This window comes from Cimex lectularius, unplaced genomic scaffold, assembly GCF_000648675.2.
Source record: "Cimex lectularius strain Harlan isolate CLEC.00 unplaced genomic scaffold, Clec_2.1 scaffold49, whole genome shotgun sequence".
Lineage (NCBI taxonomy): Eukaryota > Metazoa > Arthropoda > Insecta > Hemiptera > Cimicidae > Cimex > Cimex lectularius.
In genome coordinates this window covers 1853996-1872896 of record NW_019392644.1, presented here as the reverse complement: position 1 = coordinate 1872896, position 18901 = coordinate 1853996, and the positions used below count along the sequence as shown (strand labels likewise).

General features: G+C 33.0%; 1 protein-coding gene across 2 annotated transcripts; it reads left to right on the top strand.

Annotated features, from left to right (window-relative positions):
* Window positions 1-2482: 2482 nt before the first annotated feature.
* LOC106665910 (F-actin-uncapping protein LRRC16A) lies at window positions 2483-18651 on the top strand. Of its 2 annotated transcripts, none has more exons than XM_014392716.2 (28): window positions 2483-2752; window positions 6497-6594; window positions 6663-6713; window positions 7647-7706; window positions 7920-8038; window positions 8380-8524; window positions 8583-8656; window positions 8825-8989; window positions 11253-11350; window positions 11435-11476; window positions 11544-11692; window positions 11761-11838; window positions 11907-12088; window positions 12150-12301; window positions 12799-12941; window positions 13064-13179; window positions 13235-13372; window positions 13442-13598; window positions 14226-14378; window positions 14448-14561; window positions 14657-14832; window positions 14899-14986; window positions 15063-15140; window positions 15681-15925; window positions 15991-16030; window positions 16097-16169; window positions 17816-17887; window positions 17949-18651. In XM_014392716.2, exons 1-28 carry the CDS (start codon window positions 2716-2718, stop codon window positions 18029-18031), a joined length of 3126 nt encoding a protein of 1041 aa, XP_014248202.1. In that variant the 5' UTR covers window positions 2483-2715; the 3' UTR covers window positions 18032-18651. The 2 variants fall into 2 exon arrangements, with proteins under 2 accessions (XP_014248202.1, XP_014248201.1); XM_014392715.2 differs by having other exon boundaries at window positions 14196-14378.
* The last annotated feature ends 250 nt before the right edge of the window (window positions 18652-18901 follow it).

Sequence of the window (18901 nt, the reverse complement as noted above, 5' to 3'; positions counted from 1 at the left end):
TCAAATTTGTAAATTAAAATGTACACTTCATCATTAAGAAGTAAGTTGGTCGTTTGGGGTTTTACCAGCTGGTTTGGTGCCCTGATACAAATACCTCTGATACGTTGTCTGTCGTTGCAGACAATAGATGTCAAATACGTTGTTACTTATTCACAAAGAGACTGACTTGCGTTCAAGCCAGTCAAATTATTATTGTATTCTATTATAATAATGTATATAATATATTATAATTTATCATGATTACAAATAAATTATTAGATTCAATGTTTTGCTTTTTGTTACTCTTTAATTTATTTGACCTTTTTTCTTTGTTTATCAGTCCAGTCAGCTTGTTGAAAATTACGAATTGATATTGTCAGATTGAATTATCGATATTTTTCTTGTTTCACCATTATAATTTTCTATTTTTCTCTAAAATTCTAAAGTTTATTTATTAAATATATATGAATTATTGCATAGCACATGGATATAAGAAATCATCAAGTATCAACATTAAGTTGGTTTTTGGTTATTTGTATATTAATTAACATTGATAATAATGCCAGAAAAGGATAGCAATTTACTATTGACATTAAACATATTAATTTTTTATACAGAAGAATAACATTTTCTTGGTAGAGGCCCAACATTTTCTGGTACAGAATATTGGCATTTCTTGGTTAGGAAAATTGATATTTTCATGTTTAAATGTATTTATATTAATTACACCTTATTATTCTTTTTATCTAAGGTCTTCTCGATTGTGAATTGTCCGAAATATTGAGCGAGATCTGATCCAGGAATAGGTTCCTCTCCTTCTGGATAGATGTCTAGCATTAACAATACATCAACCTGTTCTAAAATTTTGGCAAAATCATCGTACAAATCTATGCGGCTGGAAAACCATAACGATACGTTTATCTGGTCATCCTTCCCTTGCTCTTGGTTGAAATGAAAAAATTAGTGTCACCGGTGGGATTCGAACCCACATATTTGGCTGAATACGCCAGTTTTAACCGCTTGAGATATCATGACTTCTACCCACCCGAACACCAACTCCTTACTGTGTATTTAGCCGAAGGTCGTGGGTTCGAATCCCCCTTGTGACACTAACTTTTTCTCTCAATCAAGACCTTGGATAAAAAGAATAATTAAATTAATTAATTAATATGGTCAATTATGACTGATAAGCTTGTTAATTCATTGTAGTTTATTTGGGGTATATTGTAATTGGCAAGAATATATTGTTTTCTTTGTAAGGAATATCAATATTTTGAAAATATCAATGTTTTCTCCAATCAAAATATTCTCGTGTGTAAATAATATTTATATTTTCATGAGAAAATTGTATCAATGTTTTATTTGTTCATATTGTCGATATTTTCTTGGGTAGGCAATTTAATTATTTTATTTTCTTTCTTTCTATTTTTCTTTTTTACAATTGACAATATTTTGTTGGGTAAGCAAATTAATTTTTTTTTGTACAGATTGTCATTATTATTTATTTTTTGTGGTAGGTAATTTAAATTTTGTTATACAGATTGTCCATATTTTCTTGCGTAAGCCAAATAAAATTTTTTTTATGCCAATTGTCGATATTTTTTGGGTAAGCAATTCAAATTTTTTTTACAGATTGTTAGATATTTTTAAGTAAGGAATTTAAACTTTTTGTGTGCAGATTTTTGATATTTTTTTAGGTAAGCATTTTAAATTTTTTTGTGTAGATTGTTAACATTTTTGGGTAAGCAATTCGAATTTTTTTACAGATTGTTAGATATTTTTGAGTAAGGAATTTAAATTTTTTGTGTGCAGATTTTCGATATTTTTTTGGTTAAGCATTTTAATTTTATTTTGTGCAGATTGTCAATACTTTTTTGCATAAGCATTTTAAAGATTTTTGTGTAGATTATTAATATTTTTTGGGAAAGCAATTTAAATTAATTTTGTACACATTTTCTTGGGTAAGCAAATTAATGTTTTTTGTACAGATTGTCGATATTTTTTTGGGAAAGAGATTCAAATTATTTTTGTACCATTATCAATATTTTCTTCCATAAGCAATTTAAATTATTTTTGAACACATTTTCTTGGGTAAGTTAATTAAATTTTTTGTACAGATTATCGATATTCTCTTGAGTATATAATTGATATGGTACAAAATATCGATATTTTTTATATATTAATTTCGATGTCTTGTACTGATTATTTATACACTATGATTATAACAATCAATTAATGTATCACAAAACGTTTGTTTTATATATGGAACGTTATTTAATAAATAAAATTTATTAATTCGGCAAGGATTGTTCGATGACGTTGTATAAACGAATCTGACCACTTAAATTGAGTCGTTTTGAATTCCATCGGTGCGAAACTAATTAAGACTAATTAAAGAATAAATTATCACTTCAGATTATTTTTATTATAATTATTACCATCAGAGTCGATGTGAAAAAGTGTTTTCGCCTGGCGAGGAGGCCGTGGGCGAGCATGGTGGGGCGGTCGGTTGTAGTGGAAGTGGTCGGCCGAGTTCCATTATCAAAGGACATGTTCGACTGGCTGTGAGTGGGTGTGTTTTGTCCACATTTTTTGTTGTTGTTTTCTCCCTGCCCTTGATGAGACGACGTTGGATCGGGCCCGGCCAGTTTCACCAGCTTGACCAGCCAGCAGGGGCGATGAGCAGTTGATGCCAGAAGCGGACATTGCTCAGCAATGTTCCGACTCAGTTAAGGGATGTCAACCAGGTCTCAGTTAACAAAGGATTTAAACGGTAAGCGGAACCCGGGTTTTTTTCCCCATTTTGTTTACTTAAGGAGAAAAAGGCGTTGCTTTTTTCTTTTCTTTTTAATACACTCTTTTTTCTCAAAGGAATCTCGAATTTTGACGTGTATTTATTTTATTATTTTTTTCAATTAAGTGGTTTTTCCTGTTGTGAGTCATCTCTCTGCAATTTCATTCTAACTTCCCTTAATCATTTTCTTTCTTTTTTTTTCTCTTTATAAACTGCGCCTTCAGGTCAATGATATCATAACGCGCCATAATTCCAGTACAATACATGCAAAATACATTTATGGTCCAACTTTGATAATATAGAAGTAGCTTAGTTTTTATATTTCTACCCAGTTAGGGCGTTTTGAAAATTAATGATCCTATTGGTAAGAAATTTAAACAAATTTCGCTAAAAGATTCAAATCAAATATATTTAGTAAATTTTAAATTCACAAGTTTGTACTCGAGTCGTACAAAAACCAGTTTACAGAGAATTTATCAATACAGTTCAGGCACTGGATTGTTTTCTTGTTATATATTGGGACAAATGTGGTTTTATCAGAGTTAATTGATAATGCGATGATTTTATTATTACTCATCAGCCAACCATTTTTCTTTTTTTTTTCTTATCTTTCTACCTTCAAACTATAATTTACTTCCAGCAACTAGTCGTTTCTGATCGCCCTGGTCCTAGTCAAACGTCACTGTTTGGTATGTGTATGTTCGTGCCTAGCATTTATTCGATAAATGAAACTTTAATTAAAAAAAGTCTTTACTTGCTCAAGTATAATTTGATAAACCTCTTAGGCCTTTAGAGAGCCTTTTTCAAAGCACTAAGCATTCAGAAACCATGAAAATAATGCCTGAGTATATAACATTATATATAAAGAAAAGGTGGAACTCAGAGCAGAAAATGATGGTTTTTTTTTTTTTTTTTTTTTTTTTTTCAGATGTCTCAAATGCTCTCATTGATGAAGAAATAGATTTTTTTTATTTAATTATGCCATTTCAAAATATCACATAACCTTAAGAAGAGCTCTAGGCAAATCTTGGGGTTTAAAATAAAAAAATGGCTTATTGTCTATATACGACTAAAATAAGGCCTAAACTTTCCTATGGTTTAATTTAATTTACAGTCCAAACAGGTCAGGTGCTCAAGTTGGGTAAGTACCTGATCTGGTGTACCAAGCTCAACAAAAACTACCCAAACATTCGATAGCATACAGACTGGCAAATTTAACGTCCAACTTAATTGTAACGATTGCAATATTAAATATATAGGACAAAACAGCAGAGAAATAAAAAAGATGACTGTTAAAGAACACTTGACTAAATTGAACAAATTTTCTAAATTTAGGGACCATCTAAAGGAAACAAAACCCAATTTCAACAAAGGAACAAACTAGATTGGTTTGCGAAATTTTAAAAAAATTGAACAGAGATAAATGCATAAATAATATATTTTGATTTACCTCCAACTTTAAACATGTTCGTAAATAATGTGATATAAAATTAATCACTAATTTAAAATAAATTCTCTTTTAGTATTTAGTATGATAATACTATTTATTTAATACACGTATTTCACACATTCAAAATTGATCGGCATTAAAACCCATCTTCTCATTAGAACGTTTAATGCTTGAAGTCTGTATCATTGAAAACAACAAAGTGAGAATTATCTTTTAAAGAAGTTGAACAACACACCCCACCTTTATCATTATTAATCATGATTTCTATGGCAAATCTAAGTATTCCAGGGGCAATGAAAACAATAAATGGACAACACAAATGTCGACTCATGTACCAGAAAGAAAACTTGTGAATCGGCACTACAAAAATAAAAGATTCACTGAACAGCCGAGAAATAGCACAGTGTATGACCCCTCAATTAAAATTTGGAAAAAAATTCTAACTCCCCTCAAAAATTACCGTACAATCAGCAGAACTATTCTTAAAGTGTTGCAATACTTTTGAGAACTAAACTCAATGTCGGAAAAGTTGTATATTTTGTCAGACTCCCGAAGTGCCCTGGAAAGTATTGGAAACTTTGGCATAAAGCAAAGCAGCAACTTTATTGTATGATAAATTGTTAACAATCTAGAAGTTTTATCACAAGAGAAAGGTCGGGGGTTGAAGGGTTATGGGTTGAAGGACATTCAAGAATAAAAAATAATAAAATGATAGTCTTGGAAAGAGTGGCACAAAAGAGGAGACTCTGTTATACATACCTGTCTCCCCTTGGAGATACACAGTCACAGATTTTTTCACACCAGAATATGGAGGAATTGGCAGAAAGATTGGGAAGAAAAGCGATTAAGAGATTTCTTTCAGTCAGTGAAACTCCAAATGTCCAAAATTCCTTGGTTCTGCCACACAGATTGACAAAAAAAAGAATGAACTACAATCAGCAGACTGAGATGTAATCAAGGAGTTTGTGTGTTTTTTCTGTATCGTATTGGATTTAGGAAAACCCCGTTGTGCTTGAAATGTACGACAATTGTACTGCAATCAGTATTGTTCACACAGAATTTTTATTGACCTGTGTAAAATGCGAGATGTAGAGAAGTCATTCAATTACAAATCATTCTTGAAGTATAAGTATAGTGGGGACCAATTTAAATGAGGAGCCTAAATAAAAATAAAAAAAGGAAGAAATTCAGAAAAAAGAAGAAAAGTAACTTACAAAAAAATTAAAAGCAAAAATTAACAAATACTTTGAAATATTAATCAGTAAACCCCGGCCGGAATTTTTCCTGACCATCTGTGCAAAGCTTTAAGAAACGTTCTGATCCATTTCTACCCATCTATAAGCCATCTAGCTCACAAACCAAAACGTATCTTACAGACCAGAACAGCGAGAATGATCAGGACAATCGAAAATTACTAAAAGTACAGGTTCATTCTGCAGTTTGGTAGGAGAGTTCTCGTAATAATTTGTTTCAATTTACAGGCTACTTATTAACTCTTAAAAACATTGAAGTTGTCTTAAATATGAATTAAGATGATAATTTTTGTTCATTGATTAACTATATTTATTTGTAAGTATTAATGAAATAGATGTTTTCTTTGTACAAACACAATGTGTTTAACTAAAATTTTAAGTGATTTAAAATTTATTTTGAAGATAGTTTCTATTATATAATACAAAAGTTTTTTTTTTTTTTTCTGCTATTATAGGTGATAAGTGCACTGTTGCTCTCTTTAACCGCCAATTTTCCAACAACAAAAGTGTCGACCTTGATTTACGTACAGTCAGCCATGCCGATTTAAAATATTGAAAACATTTTTTTTTTAATTTCAAGGCCGATCAGTAATGGTGATCATGATCTCTTAATGTTTATGAGGTATTTGTAAGAAAAGAAGAAAAATTTGATTGTGCAAACTCTGTGCCATAGAAACTGGTTGCATTTTAATTATATCGTGCTCAAGAATGATGTCAAGCATGGTTTATAATAGAGAGTAACATTAATTATTAGATGTAATTTAAACTTAATAAGTTAATACATTAATACATTGAATAGTTATAACCAACAAATAAATTGAATTGCCTTGTTTATTTTTTTGTATTTTTATTCCGGTTTTAATTAACTCTTAAAATCACATGTTTGTGAGACAGATAAACGTTTGCATGCTTGAGTGCCTGCACCACTCTTGGCTCCCCTTCCCCATCGTATGAGCTAATTGCTAAGTGTATCTTTCCAATCTGTTAATTTCTTGTGTTTCTCCTTTTTTATTTTTTTAGAAAGCGTTACTGCTTTGCTTGGAAAGAGAATAAAAATCCTTTTGAAAAATGTAGTGAAACTAGAGACGAAAGGGGATAAAACTGAAAACCGTGTACTGGTATGTTATTCACATTTATTTAATTTTTTTTTTTTTTTAACTCGTTAATTAAAACAATTTTTTTTCAGGTCTTTTCACCATGTCGATTGTTCTTCCTAACAGCAAAGGTCCCTACGAGGGTAATTTATTTATTTATTTTTTAAATATCCTGATAATTAAGAAATGCAGTTAGTGCTTTGAACGTCCTGGTCCAGCTCACCTCTCTTGGTCTATCATGCATTTGTGTTGTGCTATGTCCTCTGGTTGTTATTTCTGTAGCCATGAAATAAAATAATCAATTTATTAGTGAAACTGACAGGAAAAAATTTTTCGGTTTGTTACAATTTGTAATTATGCTATCAGTAATCCTTCGTACAAACCCAACATCTCTCATTTTCACTAACCATCCAAACTCATGTAAGTTATAAACCCTCAGGGTGTGGGTGTTTTTGAAAAAAAAAAAAAAAAATCCCATCTGTAATGTGTAACGCAAGTCCGCTGATTCAAACCCAGGACCTTTACTTTACAGTGATGAGCGCCATGCCAATACCTAAACTGTTGTAGTCACCTATGCCCCTCTCTTAATACTTTACCAATTCTTACCTTTTATAATTATGCTCGACTCATATCTGGTATGTTACCAAACTGAAACTATCATAGCATCTCTAATTACATTTCTAACTGATATTGAGCAGACCAGGATGTTCATAAATGACTGTACAGGTCAAGAAAACTGATAATAAATAAAGGTTATTAAATTCTTTTTACGTTTTCTCTTGCCTTTTACCTCGATTTGCATAGCTTTTGCGCTTTGCCGCATTTATTTGCATTTCACCCATGAACACCCGCTGAAAAGTGGATCCATTAAAATTTAATTAAACCATTTCATTATTGACCTGGTAATATTAAGTATATTTGTTATTTTAATTAGAAATAGCAAAAAAAAATCATTGTTAATAGCACAGAATCTTCAAAGTGAAGATATAAGAAATATTATTATTATTATTTTCTTCCATAAAAAATTAACAATTTAAATGATTTTATTATTTTTAATTTATTGTCAACTTTTGCAGATCGATTGCCACTTCCATTATTTAGAAATTCGTGGGATTGAAACAAGAAAAGAAAATACTGTAAGTACCATACCAAATAAATAAATGAAGTATTTGTGTACAGTTATAGATATAATATATTTGTAAACAACTTTGAAAGTGATATTTCAATGTGTTTTTATTCATAGTTTGATTAGAATTTATCAAATATCAGCTCTGTTGTCGAGTTGATAATTTTTAAGCGTGCCTTAATCAAATGGTTTTTTAATAATCTTTTTTTTATATATATTTCAGCTGAGCTTCCTTATTAATGAAAAATGGTATACGTTCGTTTGCCAGAATGGGGAGGTGGAGACGATGCTCCATGCTCTATGCGCCGCGCTACAAGTTATTTTCCCAACAGTTCCTCTTCAGTGAGTACCCAACTATAACAATATAAAAATGTAAAATAGTTCAGTTGTTCAATGCAATTCCGAGTTATTTGGGCTAACTTTCGTCTCTGGAAAAAAGGTGAAATTCCACCTACATATTCTTCAAATTACTCGGTTTCTATTGAAAAATAATTGTATAAATAGGCTATTAAAAGGTGGAAATGCATTCAATTAATGAAAGGCGTGTTAATTGAGCTAATAATAAAAAAAGTTTCACTCCATTATTGACTATTAGTAATGGTAATTAGTGTTGATGTGTGTTAGGTCATAGGAAGCACTAGAGCATAATGTAATTAATTTTACTTCCATTTCCTTTTACTCAGGCAAATCGTCGATCGAGTCTCTGTCGATGGGTTCGAGCAGATAATGAACACCTCGCCGAACCAGCTTCCGTGCGGTGCATTCTCTACGCAGTATGCCTGCATGTGCGACTACCACAATCTGCCTTACAGAGACGAGGTTGCATGGGTAAGTAATATCACATGCACATTTTTAATGGTAATGTTTTAATAAACTTTCATTAAAGGATGTGGATACAATATACGTAAGCCACAACACGAGGGAACTCTCGTTGAAAGATTTCGACCACCTTGAGCCAAAGTGAGTTAAATAACATTATATATTTTATAATTATAAATACCGTTAATAATGAGACAATTTTTTTTGATGCCGTGTTGAAAATTTATCTATAAAATAGCCTAAATCTTCATATATGCTTCCACTGTTTCAGGCAGATTTAATTCTCAAATGGTATGGTTTTTTTTATAGGGATATGGTTCCAATAATATCAGCTTTAGAGCACAACAGATGGTTTACCGGGTTCCGTGCCGTAAACACAAAGCTGACGCACGAGGCAATGGACAGGATCCTGCACGTTGTGTCCAAGTCTGTCACCTTGGAAAAGCTGTATTTACAAAATCTTTCATTGAAAACGTAAGTTGATTACAATTTAGCGAGCATTCAGAGTTGAGCAGGACTTGTAAATATTGAGGTTTATTTAATTTTTCCAATCAATGTTTTGATCTATTGGGTGCTGTATTTGATATCTAGTTCAGTTCATCCTTGCCCATCACGGACCACTCTACCCATCCTTAAGAGGGATGGAGGTCAACCAATTTTTTAATTTTTTTTTTTGTAATCCTTCACTCTTCTTTTATTTCCTGAATTGTTCCTTTTTATCAAGAATGGCTTAACTTAACTTTTTTCTCCTTGATGAATGTTTTGTAAAAATCTGTTCCTAATCATCGTAATTCAAAAAAAAAAAAATTCTCAGTGCCTGAATTTTATTTTCAAAAAGGCTCAACAAAGCCTTTAGTTTTCGTTTTTGTTACATTAAAAAAATTCAGCAGTCAAAATATCAAACAGATGCCAAGAAAAGGGAACACAGAGGTCAAAAAACCTGCCTTTTCACCAGGTTTTTTGTGTGTAGTGACCGGTTGTTTTGTTTATATCCGATTGTTCAATTTTTGAATTTTTCAGTGTGTTTTTTGTTACGTTTCGTTAAGATAAAAAACTGTTAAGACAAGTCCAAAATGTTTCGATTTCCTCCAGTAATAAGAAGATTATTCAGAAATCGTGAGATGCGTTCTGGTGTGATGTAGGTTTCAGAAAAACATTTTCTTTGAAGCGGCTTCTTCTAGGTGAAAAGAACAGTTCCTTATACAGAAATGTCTTTCCATACCGACTTCCTTCCCCACCCCTTCAAAATCCAACGTATATAAACATAAAACAGCAAAATCTCATTGGCACTACAACACGACACGCAAGAATGGCACACTTACGCAGAAAACAAACACTGAGTGAATAGAAATACTTTGAATATAACTTTTTAAAAATATTTTTTTGCATTGTATAAATTCACTTTTTTCCACATCCTACAGGTATTTGTTAAATTTTAATTTTAAATTGAGTACTTCCCACACAAATATGTACAAAAAAATTTAATGAAAAAAAAGGAAAAATTTTTGGTCAAAAATTTCAGTGCTCAAAAAAATAAATAAATAAAGGATGTCGGTGGCTGCAATGGTTTAGGTGTTATACGGCACTCATCACTGTAAGATAAAGCTCCCGGGTTTGAATGCACCAGTGGCCCATGTGCTAGTACTTAAATTATTTTTAAAAAAAGTAAAATGATGTAAAATTATTAATTATCTAAAAAAAAGGTAAAATCTTCAACTGGACGGCGCTACGGTCCAACACTTGTGCAATACAAAAGAGCGTTGCTGGTTTAGCCTATTCAATTGATTTAAGGCAGTAAATTGTTGTTCTATGAGTCATTTGAACCCGTCATACTTAATGGGCTTTTTTCTCTCTCTCTCCCTCACCCTCTCCCTCCCCAAAAAACACTGGCACCCCGAGGTTCATATAATCTCGCAGTTGAAATACCCTTGTAAAAATAATAATAATATAAAAAATAAATAAAATCGTAAGATCTTGAACTGGACGGCGCTACGGTCCAACACTTGTGCAATACAAGAGAGCATTGCTGGTTTAGCCTATTCAATTGATTTAAGGCAGTAAATTGTTCTATGAGTCATTTGAACCCGTCATACTTAATGGGCTTTTTTTCTTTTCAAAAACACAGGCACCCTGAGGTTCATATAATCTCGTAGTTGAAATACCCTCGTAAAAATAATAATATAAAAAATAAATAAATAAAATCCTAAGATCTTGAACTAGACGGCGCTAGGGTCAACACTTTTGCAATACAAAAGAGCGTTGCTGGTTTAGCCTATTCAATTGATTTAAGGAGTTGCAAATTGTTTTCTTTGAGCCATTCGACCCCCAATACTTACAAATTTGCTTCTTTTGAAAAATGCCGGCACCCCACTGGTTCTTATAACATAATAGTAACACCCTTGTCAAAAAATAAAAAATAAATATCATTTCTGGTGTGGAACGTTGCAAATTCTTAACAACAGACAATTCAGAAAAAGTTCGTTTATTTTATCAAATGACCTTTTAACACCAAAATTGGTTAAATAACCCTTTAACCATTCATGGCCATTGCCAGCCCAAACTATATATTGTGGAGACCATCACCTCTTCAAAATATTAAATTGCTAAAACGCATCGTACCAGACCAAAAGTACCCATGTTGTGTCGTGTAAATGAAAATATCATTCAATTACGTACATATATTGAAAATGCCTATTCATTGCACTAAATAAAAATTTGATTTTTTTTTAATTTTTAGTGATTTTGTTAATCGTCTCTGCATGTCTGTGACTTCCAACAACAACATACAATTGAATACCATAGATCTCTCGAACAATCCCATGATTGAAGACAAAGGTGAGAACATGGTCACTTAAAAATATGATTTTTTTAAAAATAAACTTGTTATTAAAGTTTTTAAAAAAAAATTTTCCCCTCCAGGTGTAAATAGCCTTTGTGGAATTTTAACAAAGTTAGTGCAAGGTATGTATATTTTTTACGTTTTACTGTCTTTGTTGTTTAAATCTTAAATCGAAGTTTAAACCGTTAGATGGCAAAGGGATTTCACATTTGAATTTGAGCCACTGTGGCCTTACCACGAAAGGTGTGTCTCAGCTGACGCAGTGCCTGACCGCCCTTCGACCGCAAACCCTCACCTATTTGAATCTGAGCGGTTGCCTTATTAAAGAAGACATTGCTGTAAGTTTCAACCTTTTAAGATAAGCTTTACTATAAAGGTGACATTAATTTTTTTTCTCTCTCTCCAGGGACTTTGTAGTCTTTTAGCTGAGCCGAATGCTATTACGCATTTGGATATTTCTAATACTGAAACAATTTTAGATACCGTAAGTCTAATTAAGATAGGTATTATGCTTTCTATGTAACAGAAGATTGTATGAAAAAAAATGTGTAGGTTTTTGGCGCACTGCTCCGTGGTTGCTCAACAAGTCTGATCCATTTGAACTGTTCGAAAAACAGTTTTATAGTCAAAAAGTCAAAAGAAATGCCTCCGTCTTTCAAACAGTTTTTTACCAGCACTTTATGTCTCAAGTACCTGAATATGAGTTACTGCAAATTACCAATGGAGGCGCTCAAGTAAGTCTTAAAAAAGCTCCAATTTTAAATTTATAAATTGACTTTTTACTATTTCGAATAGAAATTTGCTGTTGGGCCTGGCCTGCAACGAGTCGACTGCTGGCCTCGAGCTCGACCTGAGCTGCAACCAGCTCACAAGCCACGGCGCTCACATTCTAGAATCATGCATTCATGGAGTGCGTGCGATATCATCATTAGATATATCAGATAATGGTAAGGAGTCTTTAAAACAATAATTTCATCAGTGATAAACACAAAATAAAATTTCCGGATGTTAAAAATATAAATTGTAATTTTATCTCAACTAAAAACCTTAATTAATTGAAAGATATTAATTGGTCAAGCGGGCGGACCACGAAATCTAGTGAATTTAATAAGTTAAAATGAAGTATACCTTCACTAAAGCTCTCCTTGGCCATTTCATTTGTCGCCGAGAATCAAATAGATTACACGACATTTGAAAAATGGCAAAAAGGAGAAAAAATTCAAAAGGTGGGGTTGAGATGGGAAGTTAGTGTCCGAGTGGATCGAGGTCACGATAGCTCAAGTGGTAGAGCAGCAGCATATCTCAAGGTCGTGGGTTCGAATCCCGCTCGTGCACTGACTTTTTTTATCTCAACTAAAAACCTTAATTAATTGAAAGATATTAATTGGTCAAGCAGACCACGAAATCTAGTGAATAAATTGTAATTTTAATTACTACTTCACAGGAATCGAGAGCGAACTAGGCGGAGTTGTAACTGCAGTAGGCCGTAATAAATCAATCGTCGAGTTAAAAATATGTAAAAATTTACTCGGAATGAAGCCAAAACACATTGCGCCTGTCATGGACTCGATAGTTCATACAATACAAGTAAGTCCGTATTGGTTTTCCTGCAATTCACTTTTTTTTTTTTTTTTTTTTTTTTTTTTTTTTTTTTTTTTTTTTTTTTTTTTTTTTTTTTTTTTTTTGTAATTGTTAATTTAATATTTCAGGAGGACGACTGCGTATTGGAAACACTGTCACTAGCCGACTGCCGTCTGAAGAATGAAGTTCACAGCATTATTAACGCTCTTGGGAGCAACCAGTGTCTTAAATCCTTAGATATAAGGTAAAAATCAAAGATTAAAGAAAAAATCTTTAGTTTAATGTTTGTATGAATACAGCGGCAACGGAATGGGTGACCTGGGCGCCAGATTACTGGCCAAAGCACTACAGACGAATTGCAAACTGAAAAGCCTATCGTTCGACAGAAATAACATCACACTTCAAGGATACTCGGACATTTCCTATGCCATGAATAGGTAAATTGTCAAAGAATTGTATTTTTCATGTGTTTGGTAAAAATATTTATTTATTTATTTTTTTAATAGCAATTATAGCATCATTTACATGGGATCATTATTGCATGATGTTTCATCGTGTATGAAATTATCCCCTGAAAAAACCGAATCCGTTCTCAGTTCGATCCATAAAGCGCTTTACAGAAATTCAACACCTGGCCACACCAAAGCTCTTCGAAGGCAGCATGTGAGTTGATAATTCATTTTTTAAGTATTATTAATTGTAGATGCTTTCGTTAAGCTTTGTTGCTAAGAATATTTTGTTAGTGCATGTCTTCATCCTTCAATCGCATTTTATAGTTTGTAATTTTTTTTTCCAAATCAGATTTGCCCGTATTTTTTTGACATTTATCCATTTACAGTGTTGGGCGAATAGATACGATCAGTTTTACATCAGAAGTTGTGATTTTTTTTTTTTTTTTAATGCAAATTGGAGAAATCGAAAAATATATATAAAATAATAATAAATAATAAACTAAAGTTTTGGTTTGAGATGCTTAATAATATGAGGGATGGTTAGATAAGGTTATGAATAGAGATGGTGAAGGATGGTTAGATAAGGTTGAGACAACAAGGAATTTAAACTGTTTTTGCAATCGTTTGTAAGTAATGGAGCTGTATTTTTCTCTAGAGTAATAAATTGTTTTCATTGACTGCTCCTCATGACTTCAACAATTTTTTATTTATATCACTTAACTGTACTTGGCCTAGAGACGAGTGTGGTGAACCAACCGAAAAAGTGAAAAATAAATATTATAACGGGATGTTTGGCTTAATTTTATAGATGAAATTGAAAGTTTGCGAAAACTTTCAGGGCGCCTTGGTCAACTATGGGCAACAGACTCTGGAAAGGGCCATCGCCCAGACCCAGGAAACAATCAAAACGCTGTCCCAGACCAGCAACGACTATGTCGCGCCAATCAATACAGCCACTGCGCTTATCGAAGATGCAGATAATGCAAAGCAGGTATGATCTTTCAAAAAATAGAAAGAAAAAAAAAAACCTTGTAAATATAATTGTTCGGTTTTTATAAAGGTATTTAGTAGGATGCAAGATATCGCCGAAGGCGGTGATATCTCATCAGTGGTTCAACAAAAGCTAACATCTACATCGCACGAGATTGGATCCCTCCTGCACAAGCACTTGCACGTAAGCGATGGCACAACACATCACCATACCTTACAAGCTTAGCTTTTGCAAATTTGCACTTATTAGATATATTTTTAACAAAAATTATTTACTAGAGTCGCATTGATGAAATGATTATATGCGCTGAAGAACTTTGTGGTACGACTGTAATAAATGAAAGGCTTAAAGTTGAACTCAAAGCTTCGGTGATGCCGAAAATCGCTGTCGATCCCGGTTTCTTATCCTCCTGTCTAGTCACACAACCGACAACTGAAATTAATTTAAAGGCTAGGTGAGTTGTTTCACTTTTTCTTAAGTGACAACTGATTTTAATTAATTTTTTTATTCTCCTTTGTAGTGAAATGGGACTCATGGCGGCTACACACTTGGCTGATAAAATCACTGACGAGGTCACTGATTTGCTCAATAAAACTCAAACATCACTTGTAAATGACAATTTTATAAGAAGTTATTGAAAATATTTGACAGAATTCAATCATATTGATATTTTAAACTTTTCAGCTCGGTGGTAAAAGAAGTTCAACGCCCGATGTACTTCGTACCATGCCTAGGCAATTCCCAGACCCTACACACCCTATGGTAATTATTATTATTAATTAAGATTTAAATTTTGAGTATAAATTATTTTAATGTTAAGACATAAATAAAAATTTGTTAACATTTAATGCTGCAATAAAGAAATTGGAATATTTAAATTTGGTAAGTAAATTTTAAAAACTTGGCATCGTTTTACTACACGTTTAATTACAAAGCACTGAAACAAAATGCCAAGTATTTTCTTCTCTTTTATCTTATCATAGCTTGATCATTTCTGATCATTTTGGCCTCCCTATCCACACTGTTTTGGTCTATTAGGCACGTTTCTGCTTCTCACCATCTTCATGCGGTGAGGTTGAAATGGTTATAATCCAGATAAAATAGTTGAAGTTTAAATAATTGTCGGTTGATGAGGGTTATAAATCTCACACCATCCCTAACCATCCCTAACCCCTAATTAATTTTATTAAGAAAAGTTTTTTAAATAAAGAATTTCGCTGATCTCCCACCATTGTTGGAAAAGAGGTTTTGTTATGTGCGTTTTATGAGCACCAGGGGGAAAAATAAATTTGTTTTCTGCAGGCGACACCTCAGCTGGTAAATAAGAGAAAAAGCATCCATAGTTGGAAACTGAGACCGAACTCTGTCGTCGACACATACAGCGCTGAGCACATCCCTGACCTTCTTCCTTCGATATCGACGTCGCCTCAAGACTCACTCGACTCAGTCTGTGAAGGAGCCGGTCAAAGGCTACAGCACTTGGTGAAAGGAAGGCCGAAAAGGATTAAAACAAGGGCACCAACACGGCCCAACCACAATCCTCCTACGTAAGCCACATTCTTAATTAAATTGTAAAACAAATTATGAAAAATCATCAATTTAAAATTTACAGGCTAGCGGATTCGGAAGATTTCGACTCAACAGACAATCAGGTATGTTATATCTTTTTTTTTTCTTTTTTAATTTTAATAAATCAATAAAAATAACATTAATTTTAGAGTACAACTAGTGATCTGAGCAGTAGTGTTGCTAAACCGAGACCATGGTCTACAATAGGGGCTGAAAAATCAGGTAATTACATTTATTTAGTATTTTAACATATTGGAATCCCATTAGTTGATAATCTTCATGATTCCAAGAGAAGAAAATGTGAAAAATGCATGTAATAATTGAATACCAGATATCATGATTGTTCGGGCTAGAGATAGTGTGTGATATTTTAACATTTGCGTTGTTAAAAAAATAAAAAAATATTCCTGATAAACTAAACAAAAATTTTTTTTTAAATCTGTTTGTTTATTTATTTAGTAGGTGTAGAGTTTACTTCTGGGTAGAAGTATTTTTTATAAAAGATGAATTACCATACTCATGCGAATTGGAGCCTGCCCATGTTCCGGGTAGCGTTCCCTGAGGTTATTTTAATTGAGCCTTCTTATTACTGGAGGAAATCGAAACATTTCGGACTTGTCTTAATAGGGTTTTTTATCTTGTTTCCTGTAATGTTGTGGTTTCATAGAGCCTGATGCTGGATGAATCTCTTGTCTGTACCTAGGTCAACCTTGTCTTGGTCTTTGTTACCGGTTCCTCACCGGACCATTGGCAATTCACCTGGTCGCCGGATACCTGGGGGCTCAATGGAGATTCCGTGGCTGCTTTGTCTCCAAAAGTGAAATAATCAGGCGCCACACTGTTTTTATTTCCCCCCCTTCTTTTAGGAAAACAGTGAAACCCTCAGGGTGAAATAACAAGATAACAAATAAATAAAAATTTAAAAAACAAGAAAGTAAAATATCAATGTCCTCTGTATTGTGAATAAAATATAAAACAAGTCTCTTCAAAATTTAAAAAAAAAAAATGTTCAGAAACCAGTCTTATAATATAACTTAAAAGCTCAAACCTCGTGTACGTTCTTTTTCCTGTTGTTCCACAGCGGTTCTCCCCTCGCACAAGCGAACCCTCCACTCCATATCGATGAGAACAGTCCCAAAATAATCAAATAAAACACTGTCATGTCCTTTTTTTTTCTTTTTCTTCCCACCCGGCTCGTCCACACCGACCAGTCTCAGCTCGAGTCCTCCTTGTTCACCCCGGTCGGGCCCCACTCCTCACCAGCATCCTGGCTAGGCCTCTTTCAGCTTCCAAATACCACCCGTGTGTCTTCGGCCTCGTCCAGACCTCGCTCAACCTTGCCGAGGGCACCCTCGTCTCTGCTCGAGTCTTGTCGCCCCGTGCAAAAAAAAGTTATTTCCCTCTCATTTTCGCTTGTAACATCTTCTAGTCTTAAGTCCTGGTTCTCTGAAGTGCCAAAGAATGTTTCTTATTGCAGAGTTATTTACACTCAGTCTTATAGTGACTGTGCTGGCTGTATCCTTCTAATAATGTTAAGACCCTGACACTGTCATATTTAAATGCCTAACCGTTATGATTGAAAAAGGTTTAAGAATAAGAATAATATAAAATGAAGTCAATGAAGGAAAAAGATTAACATAAAGTGATGTTTAATCGTAGTAGAATGTAAGGACACAACGCTACAATAACTCCTAATTACATGTAACTGTTTGAAAGATAATGAATTTAATTTTAAAGTAAATAACTATCGTGCTACACTGATATTTGTGTATTGTATTGATATATATAGCCATCCCAAAAATCCCATCAATCACGATGAAACATCGAGAAGATAAAAACTAATAATTACTTTTTTCTTTACGTTTCAGAATTAGGCAGTGAAACGTCGACGGCGGCGAACACTCCAGATTCGGCCGAGACCCTTTCTATTATGTCGACAGGTAAGACTCATCTGTCGTATTATTTGCACATCGTATTTAATCCTTTCTTTTTGGTTGACAGATGGTGACAAGAGGTCCGTCAGGGACATAGCGGCCAGCCTGAACAAACAAGTAGGCGAAACGGACGCTAAAGCTGCAACTTGAACTTATGAATTGATTTTACCTTCCATCCGACGAAACACGTAGCCTTAGTTCTGCCCTATTTCCTTTTATTTTAAACAATAATCGAGACACTTTAATTTTTTTTACAATGTATTTTATTATATGCAATATTAATCGTCATTTTTATTATTATTATAAACAAGAAAAACCCCTTGCGAAAACAGCGCTTTTAGTGTTAAATTATCAACTATGATTTGTGCAAATATTGTATCTAATTTTAAATTTCTACTCTAAATATTTAGTTATTTATTTTGATATTTTATTATCTGTTATGTTTTTCTTTCTATTTTTTTTAGACATTTGTTGCTTTAACGTGTGCCAAAAGTGTTTGATTTTTACACGGCGCATATTGACATTTAAAATAATAAATCACTACTTAAATGCCTCACATTCCCAATTTAAACTAATTATAATTAATTTAAGTTCGTCTAGTTAAAACAAGAAAAGAAGTTTTAATTGTAAAAAAACAAAGTTATTCCAATGTGTATTTGTGTCAAATACTGAACAAATAAGAGTAACAACGTACTAATATTAGTTGCGTTCTGATATTTAATTAATTATAATTTTGTAATGGCAGTCAAATAAATAACAATCAAATAGTTCCTGAGTTCAAACATTGTACAAAATCCATCAAAACAGGTCTCAACATGATGGCGCATGTCATGACAAACTGTTTCCCTGGGCCTGAATATAGAAGTAAGCGTTTAAAAAGGAAAGGATCTCGCATGCGCAAGTCTCTGCAGGCGATAACATGTTGAGGGAAAAATATTTATTTATAAGTATATTTACATATAATACATTATATAAAACAATATATCGATAACATTAAGTACTCATAATCAATTGGACGGA